The 13697-nt window shown below is 32.5% G+C and overlaps 1 protein-coding gene across 4 annotated transcripts in view; it reads left to right on the top strand.

The window, feature by feature from the left end:
• Nucleotides 1-13697, top strand: part of DPP10 (dipeptidyl peptidase like 10) — a 715620-nt gene that overhangs the window by 644586 nt on the left and 57337 nt on the right. For all 4 annotated transcript variants that reach the window (XM_045826271.1, XM_045826270.1, XM_045826272.1 and 1 more), the window contains one exon: nt 3521-3628. In XM_045826271.1, coding sequence (XP_045682227.1) covers nt 3521-3628 — 108 coding nt within the window. The remainder of the gene's footprint in view (nt 1-3520; nt 3629-13697) is intronic.

Genomic DNA, 13697 nt, shown 5'->3' with positions numbered 1-13697 from the left:
TTATTAAGTACAATTTATGATAGTCACTGTCCCAGGTTCTGGAGATATAGCAATGAAGAATTCAAGGATCCTGCATCATAATGCTTACATTCTTTTTGTTGTTACTGGTGTTTTTCAAGTACAGCTGTCACCATTTTCCCACAACCACTTCCCCTTCCCCACCCATCACCACCTCTCATATCAATCCTTCTCCCTTGTGGCTTTGCCCATGGGCCCTATATACATGTCCTTGATGACCCTTCCCCTTCTTTCCCCATTATTCTTCTCCTACCTCCCCTCTGGTTACTGTCAGTTTCTTCTTTACTTCAGTGACTCTGGTTATATTTTGTTTGCTCATTTATTTAGTTGATTAGTTTCCACTTATAGGTGAGATCATATGGTATTTGTGTTTCATGCTGGGCTTAGGTCACTTAACAAAATGCTCTCAAGTTTTATCCATGCTGTTGTGATGGGTAGGATCTCCTTCATTCCTTCTGCTGGATAGTATTACATTGTGTAAATGTACCACAGTTTTTTAATCCACTCATTTACTGATTAGCACTTAAATTGCTTCCAGCACTTAGCTATTGTAAATTGTGCTGCTATGAACATTGGGGTGCATAGGTTCTTTGAATTGGTGTTTCAGAATCTGTAGGGTATAATCCCAGCAGTAGAATTTCTGGGTCGAAAAGCAGTTCCATTTTTAGTTTTTTGAGATAATTCCGTACTGTTTTCCACAGTGGCTGCATCAGTCTGCATTCCCAACAACGGTGTACTAGGGTTCCTTTTCTCCACAACCTTGTTACCACTTGTTGTTTGTTGATTTGTTTATGATGGTCATTCTGACTGGTGTGAAGTGGTATCTCATTGTGGTTTTAATTTGCATCTCTCTCATGGATAGTGATGCTGAGCATCTTTTCATATGTCTCTAGGCCCTCTGTATGTCCTCCTTGGAGAAGTGCATGTTCAAGTCCTTTTACCATATTTTAATCAGGTTGTTTGTCTTCCTAGAGTAGAGTTGTGTGAGTTCTTTATATATTTTGGAGATCAAACCCTTGTCCGAGGTATCATTTGAAAATACATTTTCCCGTATGATTGGTTCTCTTTTCATTTTGCTCATTTTTTTTTTAGCTGTGCAGAAGCTTTTTATTTTGATGAGGTCCCATTTGTTTATTCTTTCCTTTATGTCCCTTACTTTAGGGGACATACCAGTGAAAATATTGCTGCATGAAACAGCTGATATTTTCCTGCTTATGTTCTCCTCTAGGAATTTTATGGTGTCACAACTTATATTTAAGTCTTTTATTCACCTTGAGTTTATTTTTATGTATGGTGTAAGTTGGTGGTCAAGTTTCATTTTTTTTTTTGTATGTAGCTGTCTAGATGTCCCAACACCATTTGTTGAAGAGGCTATTTTTACTTCATTTTCTGCTGCTGCCCCCCTTTGCCGAATATTAATTGTCCATAGAGACTTGGGTTTATTTTAGGGCTCTCTATTCTGTTCCATTGGTCCACGTGTCTGTTCTTATGCCAGTACCAGGCTGTTTTGATTAGAGTGGCCTTGTAGTACAGTTTGATATCAGATATTGTGATCCCTCCTACTTTGTTCTTTCTCATAATTGCTGCAGCTATTCAGGGTCATTTATGATTCCATATAAATTTTTGAAGTATTTGTTCTATAGCTGTGAATTGTGCCATTGGAACTTTAATAGGAATTGCATTGACTCTATAAATTGCTTTGGGTAGTATGGACATTTTTAAGATGTTAATTCTTCCAAGCCAAGAACAAGGTATAGACTTCCATTTGTTTGTGTCTTCCTTAATTCCTTCCTTCAGTGTTGTATAGTTTTCTGAGTACAGGTCTTCTACCTCCTTGGTAAAGTTTATTCCTAGGTACTTTTTTCCTGATTTCTGTTTCTGATATTTCAGTTTTGGTGTACAAAAATGCCTTTGATTTCTGAATATTGACTTCATATCCCACTGTTTTGCCAAATTCACTTTTTAGGTCAAGTAGTTTTTTGGTGGAGTCTATGGGGTTTTCTATGTACATTATTCTGTCATCTGCAAACACTGACAGTTTTGCTTCCTCCTTTCCAATTTGGATGGCTTTTATTTCTTTTTCTTGCCTGATTTCTGTGGCTAGGACTTCCAATACTAAGTTGAATAAAAGTGGTGAAAGTGAACATCCTTGTCTTGTTCCTGATCTTAGTGGGAAAGCTTTTAGTTTTTGGCCCCTGAGTATGATGTTGGCTATAGGTTTTTCATATATAGCCTATATTATGTTGAGGTATGCTGTCTCTGGTGCTTATATTCTATAGGAAACTACCTACCTATGTCCCTAAATCCACACATGCACACATACATTCATATTCATAAAATGTGTACAAACACAAAATATAATATATTCCATGGTGTTAGGGATTATGGGGAAAAATGAGAGGTAAGTGAAAGAGAATTATAGATTCACATAGAGTTGGATCATCTGGCTTCCTTGATCACCCTTTATATAGGGTAATCAGGAAACACCTCACTGACAAGGTGAAATAGAGCAATAATGCAAATAATAAGAGAAAGAACCAAACTAGGGGGATAAATAGTGCAAAGGCCCTGAAGCAGAAACATACACAATGAAGAAGTAGAAAAATGGAAGAAGATGAGATCAGAAATAGTCGAGGTCCAAATCATCTACAAGGGTTTGCAACCAATTTATAGGTCTAGAGAAGAAACCATATCAAAGACTTTCATTATACCATATATGTAATCACTCTCAAAAATCCAACAAAAAAGAATGCAATATTTTTTCAGGTAAATCCATTTTCTTAATGTTCCCCCTGAAACAAGAGAAAGTAATCTATATGTCTAGTTTCCATCATTTAAATATCAAAAATAGTTCTATTGATTTAACATGCCACTAGAGTTTAATTTAAAAAAATCATAAACTGGGCATTTGTGTTTGTGTGCTTGTGGAAGGGTGAGAACTGAGGATGGAAAATAAGAATTAAAGGTTTTTTAATAAACTCTGTACAATTTTGTGGCCTTTTGATTTTTATATTTTTAATAAATTAATCTGTAAATCATTAGAAAAGTATTTTCAAGTAAGTAGAGTTCCTGAGTGAAAGATTTTAGAAAAAATATATTAAATGTTGTGTTATTAAATTTTCTATATTAGAAACAAGTTATTTTGATAAACTGGTGGAGATGCTCATATTTTCCTTATTTTTAAAATATAAATTGCTAAAAATTATCATATCTTATGGAAAAATTAGCTTTTTTCTTGAACCAATTTAAAAACTGTAGTTTAATTGTAAAATATTTCCACGCAGTATCTAAGAAACTTCCCAATCCTTCCCATCACTTAAATATATATAATGCATTCAGTTCACTTTAAAGAATATGATCATATACTTTTTAAAATAATTTGGCCATTTTCTAAAATAATTCTAAATAAATAATTGGTCTAATCTCTGCATGAATTAGCAATAGTTGGTAATAGAAATTTCATATGTCATTCTGAGATTGTTATATCACTTTTGTATTTTAGAATGAGGAGCCAGTATTTTCAAGAGATGGCAGCAAATTCTTTATGACAGTCCCTGTTAAGCAAGGGGGCCGTGGAGAATTCCACCACATAGCTATGTTCCTTGTCCAGGTAAGTGCTTCTTTTTCTATGATTTGGTTTTATTGACATGTTCGTTTATGAAGTCCTGATTATTGTGGCACTCTAAACCTACAGTTAATGTCTGGAAGTCCAGCCATATACCCAACTCGAGGACACTTTAGAAAAAAAATCCTCATCTATAACCTTAATTCAGGCTTTTCCTCTCTGTCTTTTCTTCAAAATACAACCTCAACATTCAACAAAACTTAGTGAGCTACATATATATGCTGTGAGTTGAAGACCTTGGGATATAGAATTTAATAAAAGTACTCAATCCCTACTCAAGGCCAGAGAAAAATCTAGATTATATTTTTGTTGTTGTTGTTCATCAACAAATACACATTACCTATTTTGTACAAGTAATATTTTCAAGATTTTATAAATTTTTCACTTACTTGAATAAATATAAATGTCCATCAAAAATTGAAAAGTTGAATAAAATATGTTACACCCACACAAGGGAATACAATGCAGATTTATTTTTATGGACTTTCTGATAAAAGAGAAGAAAATATTTTTTTCTTTAAACTTCAATGAAATATAAATAGTTTATACAATTTGATTATTAAAAAATTAGTGAATTAACAAGTGGTTGTTTAAATGTGACAAGTTAACAAGTCCATTTAAATCAAATTGGCAATTACAAATATGCATGAGAAATCAACTTTCTTTTAAAGTCCAAATAAGTTAACATCATAGTCTCATAGTGAAAAGACAATTTATAAAGATAAAGCCTTGTGGATAAATTGGAATCTTCTATGAAAGCTGTACAAACAAACTAGCCAAGAATCAGTTTCATACCTATAATATATAGAGTAAATATCAATGTCACAAAAGGTCTCTAAGCAGACTAGACACTTTTATGTTCTTAGAACCTTCAAATCTTGTGTGTACCTTTTATCATGATCAATATGTATATATACTGCAAGGGTCAGTGCCTAGAATTCTCAAAAACTTGTGTCAATAGCTTAATATTTAAAATGTTTCCAAAGTCTGGACTGTTAAAATAATTGTCATATTTTAACTTTTATTTTAATTGAAGCTAAAACAAATAATTTGGAACATATAATCTCCACAGTAGAAATGTAGACTAATTTTCATAGTGTATCATTCAATTTGGAAAACAGGCTGAAGACTAATTTTTAATGTGATCTTATTTATGTTCTAAATAAATGATATAAGAATAAAAATTTATATAAGAATAAAAATCTTGGTGATTCAACATTCAACTATTAAATAATTATGTCAGGCTGATGGGATTAAGGAAACTTTTCCTTTTATGTGAACTGGTGAAAGCTTCAGTAGCAAATTGCTTTATCTGATTCACTTTTGCTAACTAATAATAAATTTTATCATTATAAATACCAGACAGATATTTGGCCTAAAAAATAAACCCCACTTTCCAAGCCTTGCAATTGACTGTAACATCTTATTGAATCCTTAAATCCCAGTATTTTATGTTCAAGAAACTTTTTAAAAGCCCAGGTGGTCAAAATTACATAGAAATTATGAATGTTTTAAGATATGACAAATGATGCAGAAAGTGTATAATACATCTTTATACTATATACAATTCCAAGATATACAACCTATTCAACAACTTACTAAGAAATATAGTATCTTAGATAGTGTGGAATTGAGGGAAGCTGTTGATGTTGGCATGTAGAAATTGAGATATTTATGCCCCTAACAGAAGTTTCTTTGTAAGTCTTGGGAATAAATAGCTTATGTTTCTCAATCTAACCATACTGACATGAGTCTAACTCATTATTTCTGAAATGTTCATAACAACTTAATAGAGCAAATATGTTTACTTTGTTCTTCTTCTATATGAAGATTATAGCAAAGCTTTAATTAAAATAAAAAATATTTTGACATATTCTAGTGAATGTGTGCAGTTCAGAGAATGTGTGCTTTGTATCAATGAGAAATAAAATGACTGCACAATCATTTATGAATATTTTGGCAATATGACTAAAATTAATTTACTTCATTAATGAATTGGAGGTTAGTGCTTAGGTAAATACAGTTTATAACTATGCTTACATACACATGCATGCATACAAAAAAATTTTAGTAAATAGTTTGAATTCCCTTGCCTCAATTTTTAATATTTTCTTAAAAAACTCTTTTATGAATTGTATATGATTACTATATTGACATATATAAGCTAAAAATTTGTAAAGTTCTAAAAATAAACTGAACAAAGAAGTAAAATCAAACACAATCTTACACTCCACACTCTCACACTGTCCGTTGGTTTATATATTTCTGATATCTTTTTACATTAAATTATATATTATTTTCTCTTAAAGATTATAGTTGAAGCACATATCTAGGATTATATCATTAAAAATAATTAATGAGCATTTTCTCACATCATTTACTTGTTTGTAATTTTATTTTAATGTTATTCTTAAATGTGATTTTCATAGTTGTTTAACACTTCATCAAGTAAATATACTATACTGTATTTAAATGAAACCACTTTAATCATCATTAAATCATTTCTAATATTTAACATTATAATTTATTCAGACATAAACATTTTTACACATAAATACTTATTTCTATTTATAAGAATTCCCACAAAAATATATCTGTAGATGTCAAAAGATACCCAGACAAAGCATATGTGTACATAGAAATCTGCTGAAGTTTAGATATAGAGTGCCAAATTAGCTCTTCAAAAACAGTATAATAACTTTCAGTCTAAAAAGCAATGCATACCAGTGTTAATGGCTTTTATCCTCTCTTTCTTCCCTTGACATGCTAGGGGATTCCACTTAAAATTGATGTGCTCAGAAAGTGAGAAATGACAGGAATAGAACTTGGCAGCCGGGAGTCAGGAAGACCCCCATGATGCTTCAGCTATAAGTACTTCATGCTTTAGCTTTGAGAGCTTCTCAGTTTCAGTCTGTTTTTGTTACAGACAGTGATGGCTTACATTAGAAATATTTTAGTGTTTTTTTCCCAATTACAAAAGTGATTGTTGTTCAATTAACTCCAAAAAAATAAAAATAGAAGGAATGTATATATTATCCTCCAGTATTCTTACACTGTAATTATAATTTTATGCAAACTAAAGCACTTCATCCTTTTATTTTAAATTTAAATTTTAAACTAAAGCCTACTTTTTCCCTAATGCTAAATAGTTTTGAAAAATAATTTTTAGAATATTAATATTTAGTTGACATATTTAATCATTATTACTCCATGTTTCATTCAGTAGCAATTTGTTGTAATTATAGATGTCACTGTGTATCAAATTTATTTATATTATGAATCATTTATTTAGTTTTGATTAAGATAACTGGAATTTCTAGTTTTAAAAGTTAATACTCCTTAATATGTATATAGTTATAAATATTTCTAGATTACCTTCAATTAAATATGTGTAAGCAGAATTTGTGAGCATTTTCTCTATTATATATTTCATAAAGATGATAGTAATAAAAATAAAAATGGCTCTTTCAAAAATCTATGTAGCTAATTTAATTATTCTTTTGAGTAAAATATGCAGTGTTAATATCAATTTATGTCATTCCTGAATCAAATAATAATGCAAAACTTCTTTTATCTCAGACCATTAAACTTTTGATCACTTCAGATATTATTCCCATCTGTTTCCACCAAAGCCTGCTTCCTGTAGATGCCTAACTTCTTTCTGAAACTGTTACATCCTATGTCTTTCAGTGCAGCCCACAGTTAGGAGAAAAGTTATTTTCTCAAAGACATGGCCACCTTTTTTCTCAAATATGGGATAAGAATTATTGTTTCAATCTTGTTAAGTGGTTCAGATTCACAAGCATATACAACTGCCCTGTCATCTTCTAAACCTGTGTTAAATGAAAAATTATGTATGTTGGTGAATCTATTCATTTTCTATATGTGGCAACACCAATATTTGCTCATAAATGAAGATTTCACTTGAAATAATTTTACATGCCATTATCGATTACAAATACTGCAGAAAATAACATGCCTTTGTCCATAATTTTACCACCTAATCAACCCAATACAATTTTTCATTAAATTTCACCACTGTATTTAATTAGGACATTGTCTGAAAACAATTAGTTCACCTCATCTGGTGAATAGACAGTAAATTGAAGCATGCTATTTTTAAGCACTACAATATTTCCCTTATCTGGGAGCTCTAAAAGTTAAATAGAATATAATGTAAAATAATGAATGAACTGTGGAAACAGTTAAAAATCACATGCATTGTTAAAATTTTACTGATAATATATAGAAATATGAAATAAGTTTTTAATTTTAGCAAGATATAACCTGTACCAATTGAAAGTGAGAAGTCTGATGTCTAATATCTTAAATAAAAATACTCCCTTTGTGTATCCTAGATTTTCAACCATTCATCGAGAATGAATGAAATCACTAGTTTTATTGCTGTTTATGCTAAAACTAGAAGTGAAATGAGTTCAATTTAAAGTTTATTGCCCTCTTGTCCTTGTCAAAAGTTCACTGAGGTTTCATATCATAATCAGTGTTTCTATTCAAACAAGGGAATATGATAAAGATCATGGTAGTACAGAAAGAGTATTACTTTGGATTGAAAATGATTATTCTTCCCTGCTTTGTTAAATTCCCTTACCTGTGGTTGTATATCTGCTGCAGGTTGATGGAAAACAAATTGAAGTACTGATAGCCCCTCATAAAGATACTCAAGTCCCTTGATATTGATTTGGAATTCACTGGTTGTCTACCATGTTCTGACTGGTACTGGGATTATGTACCTAGAATCAAGGCCAAACTTAATATGCTCACTGTTATGAAATAATCCTTTGTATATTAATGGAAAATATCTTGATTCTCATAACTGTAACTATATAACTATAAAAGGCAGTCTATGCTCTTATATGTGAAATGTTCGGAGTTATCCCCCATTCCAGATGTGTCCTGGTAGAGAGAACGTGAGCAGGGAACTTACAAATGTTTGAAGTAAAATTCAAAGGTTGTTATAATGGCTTTCAGCAAGAGTTCTTGGGGTTCCACACCTAGAAGCATCATTTTGATTCTAAATGCATCATTGAAGTGAATAATGTGCAGATTGTTTTTCTTGCAAACATTATGTTCAGACATTTTTCAATGTGTTGGATTTTTGTTCATGATCACTTTTAATGTGGCCACTCTTCTGTGTTTAAAACATACACACAAACACAATTCCCTGAAAAACAGAAAATATAAACAACCAAGAAATCTGTGAGCCAAAAGCATTCCCAGATATGTACAACTATCAAGTAAAGTATACTTTTTAATGCTTTGAGATATTTTTCATCTTGAAACTTGGGCACATAATATGTATTAAAACCTTAAGATCTTAGTATCCACCACTGGCTCTTTCAAAGTAGGATCTGTAAATGACTTTTGAACTCCATGACCCTTTGGGAAGTGCTTGCTTCATGTCTCAGAAACTATGTTTCATCTTTGCACTTATTTTATTCAGCAAATACTTGTAAAATGCTACAATGCATCAGAAAGTATATAAAATTAAAGAAGTAATATACCATTTGTTGACCTTGAACAGATACATTTTTAGAGTAAGGAATAGAAAATTTAGAAAGATGTCAAAATAAACCTGGGTACTAAGACAGGGAAATTGTTGAAGAAAAATTCTAATACTACATATACATAGTAGAAAATAGAATGTCCTTTCAGTTTCTGCTTCCAGTAGTATAGGAAAATAGACAATTTAATAAAATGGTCTCACATCAAACACTAGACTCTAAATATATAAAAAATGGATTTGAAGTGTTACTCAGCTAATAATTACATTCTCTGAAGACAATGTATATTAAAGGAAGGATATGAGAGGTGCAATCATAGAATTTAATGTTCTAGAAAGCAAAGATAAAGCAAACATGTGTGGTAAAATAGCTAACTGGTTCTTTGCAAAAATAATTAAACCTAATGTCTATCAGTGTTAATTTAAAAACTGGACAGCCCCAAAATGTAAATAATGGAAAAGAGGGTGTATAATTTCATATTTAAAAATACATTTTAAAATGCTATGAATATCTCATGTCAATACATTTTACAACTTGAGAGACAGATAAATTCTAGAGAAAATGCCCGACCTGGTTTTAGAAACAGATCATATGAGTTGTCCTATACTATAAGGGAAATGGCGTCAGTGTTTCAACATTTCTTCACATCAGGCACAGATAGATTTTAAATGTGGGTTCTGCCAAATATCTAAGAAGAACATACAATTTTGTAGAAACTCATTCAGAAAAGAGAAAAAAAATGTTTCAATTCATTTTATAACACATGTATTATCTTATAACCTAACCACATAAAGACTATATGAGAAATGCCAACTCCAGGTCAGCTAAAAACCCCTAAACCAAATATTGTCAAACTAATTTTTCAATGGACTAAAAATTTACTAAGTTATTTTCCAACACAAAAGTTCCAAATTTGTTTCATATTAAGTACCTGTGCTATAGTTTACTACATTTGCATCTATATGCAAAGATTATAATCATTCGAATAGCTGTGGAAACAAGGTTCAAAAAATTCATCAAAATCCGTATTTAAAAACTTAGAAATTTAAGAATAAAGGCAACATCCTTAAGCTGAGAAAGTCACTCACCAAAAGCTTAGCTAATATAGTATCATCTATAGGGAGCATTAGTAGCATACATTTTAAAAATCAACATTGAAACAAGCAATCAAAATAAGGTATGTTGAATGTGCACAAAACCATTAAAATATGAATTGTTTTAAAAAAATTACCACCTAAGAGCAAGAGAAAAAACTTGGACAGAATCTTCTCTTAGAATATTCTTGCAAAGGGAAGTGTGAAACTTAATGACAGAAATTAAGGACCCTACCAAGAAAAACATTAAGTATCAGAATACACAAATTCACTCCTATGGTGTCTTCTTAGGGTACACTTTGAGGCACTATTTATAGAGTACTAGTACTATTATTAGTACTAGTAATATGCTTAGTGGCACTGCTCCTTAGAATACTAGTAATTGAACTCTAGTGAGCCACCTAATCATTCATCATCCTCATGAATATATATATCCTGAAAAATCTATGATATTGATAAATCTCAAAATATGGCAGTCAATAAATATGCAAACTTACTATATGAGGAAAACAGAATGTAGAATAAAAATACTCAGTAAATAAATATATTTCTCTCTCTCTTCAAGAAACTATGAAGCAGAAGAATAAAGTAAAATAATATCCCAAAAAGAATTAAACATTGTTAAATATGCATTTGTAGATATAAAATTATCAAATGGGATATTTAAAACTTAAGAATAGCTTTACATTGTAGAAATAAAAGTCGTAAACCAAAAATTGACAAAGTTCAGGAATAAAATTGAAAAATATAATAACAAAAATAAATTATTTGAAAGATGACCAAGGATAAACAGACATTGCTTAAAATACCCTAATGGCTATCAGGAAAAGAAATTATATTAGCTAATAGAATGAAGTGAACTAAAGAAGTAGGAGGTTCAGAGTTATATAGGAAAGACAGGGAAAAAAAAAGATACACCTGATATTTTATTGGAATTCTTAAAGAAGATAAATAAAACAGTGGTGTAGAGGCAGCATTTGAAACCATAATGCAACTTCCAGTCCAGATGATGAAATAGGTAAACGCAGTGCTCACCTTCTCACACAACCTCATCAAAATTACAACTACAGAACAACGGTCATTCAGAAACACCTAAAATCTATCTGAACAAATGTCCTTCAATTAAGGATATAAAGAAGATACCACATGAAGAGATTGGTTAGAAGGATAGAGATGTGGAATGTGTTGGACCTATACCTGCATTTAGCTATTAAAAATTGGGAGGGGTATATCAGCTGAAGGGTAGACCCTGAGGAATGAGGTGTCCCAGCTCCATACCAGAACCCTAATGGTGCTAGGAAGAGAAGTCCCCAAAATGTCTGGCTCTGAAAATTAGTTGGGTTATGGCTTGAATGAAAAGGAGGACTGCTGGAGTCCCAGAAGTTCCTCTCAAAGGGACTACACATGGATTTACTCTGATTCACTTGGTCTGAGCTCCAGTACTGGGGCAGCAGCTGGAAAGGTACCAGGGACATACAGAGAGAAAATGAATTGTCTGGCATCAGAGCAAGGGTTATAGAAGCAGCTTTCACCTAGAGAAAAATGCTGAAAAAAGCCACTGTTCCTTTGCTGAGGCCTCCGCACACACATACACAGGTACTGTATCCGAGTCTCTATCAACCTGGCTAATAAAGTTTGCCCCACCCTAGTGATTCCCCAAGATCCCATACCATCCAATGTTTGGACCCACTCAAGCCATTTCCAGTGGCTTTTCCATATAAATGGCCTGTCTTGGTTCATGCTGCAGTCTTTCCTAAAATCTTTCAAACAAGCAATGCCTGGCCTTGGTGTGCCTAATGCCTCTTGTTAAATGGCCCCAGGCCTGGCACTAGTGGCATCTGGCCTGACTTTGAAGCTTGGTCTTTCTCAAGCACCCCATCACAGCACAAGTAGTAGCCCTTTGTAGTTTATGTCTGCCTGATCCTGGCCTGTACCCCCTGGGAGGCCCCAGAGCCAGTATACCAAGTGAACAGCTTCAGCATATTCTGAATCACAAACCACTACTTCCATGAGCAACACACTCAAGAGGTGAACTCAGCAGGCACCAGGGCCCTGATGAAGTGAATCCTACTTTGTGGGGTCAGCCACTGAAAGCAGAACCTCCATAGTGGTTTCTTCCAGACCTAAGAGACAACAGGACAAGGGGCATATTGATGTGCCAACAACAAATACAGCTCAACTACAACAGGAAAGTGCACACATAGAGGGTGCCTACATAGAGAGTGTGCCTGAAGCACCAAGCTCAGATGTAAAGGAAGGCTGTGTCATTGGACCCCACAGGACACCCATAATATATGGCCACTCTACCAAGACCAGAAGAAATAGCAGTTCCACCTAATATACAAAAACAAACACAGGGTGGCAGCCAGAATTGTGAGACAGAAAAACATGACCCAATGAAAGAGCACAGCAACAATCCAGAGAAAGAACTAAACAAAATGGAAACAAGAAAATCTACCAGATTCAGAGTTCAAAACACTGGTTATAAGGATGGTCAATGAACTTAGGAAAAGAGTAGATGAACTTAGTAGGAAGTTCAACAAAGGGATAGAAAACTGAAAAAAAGAACAAGCAGAAATAAAAAATAAAATATCTGTAGTGAAGTATATGTTACCAGAAATGAACAGTACAATAGATGAAGTAGAGAATCAAATTAGTGGTTTGTAAAATAAGGAAACAGAAAATACCCAATCAGTATAGCAAAGAGAAAAAAAATAAAAAAAATATAAAGATGGTTTAAGGATCCTCTGGGGCAAGTTTAAGAGAACCAACATAAGGGTGCCAGAAAGAGAAGAAAGAGAGCAAGGAATTGAAAACCTATTTGAAAAAAAATATTTGCAGAAAAGTTTCCTAACCTGGTGAAGGAAATACACATACAAGTTAGGAAGCACAAGAGTCCCTATCAAGATGAATCCAAAGACTACCACACCAAGACATATCATAATTAAAATGCCAAAGGTTAGAGACAAAAAGAGAATCTTAAAAGCAGCAAGAAGAAAGCAGTTAGTTCCATATAAGGGAGCTCCCATTAGACTGTCAGCTGATTTCTCAACAGAAATTTTGCAGGCCAGAAGGGACCAGCATGAAATATTCAAAGTGATAAAGTGAGGACCTGCAACCAAGATTACTCTAGCCAGTAAAAGTATCATTTAGAATCAAAGGACAGATAAAGAGCTTCACAGATAAGAGAAAGCTAAAGGAGTTCATCATCACTAAAGCAGTATTACAAAAAATGTTACAGGGTCCCCTTTAAGAAGAAGAAGAAAAATAGAATAATAAGAATAATAAATAATAAATAATAAGTAAGAATAATAAAATGGCAATAAATGCACAGTCTATCCACTATTACTTTAAATGCAAATAAATTAAATAATTTAATCAAGAGATACACTGTGGCTGAATGAATAAAAAAAAGACCCTTACATATGCTGTCTACAA

This window comes from Phyllostomus hastatus, unplaced genomic scaffold, assembly GCF_019186645.2.
Source record: "Phyllostomus hastatus isolate PE091 unplaced genomic scaffold, TTU_PhHast_1.1 phas_scaffold_60, whole genome shotgun sequence".
NCBI classification, from domain to species: Eukaryota; Metazoa; Chordata; class Mammalia; order Chiroptera; family Phyllostomidae; genus Phyllostomus; species Phyllostomus hastatus.
The sequence above is the reverse complement of the archived record's forward strand: the minus strand, read 5'-3'. Positions and strand labels throughout refer to the sequence as shown.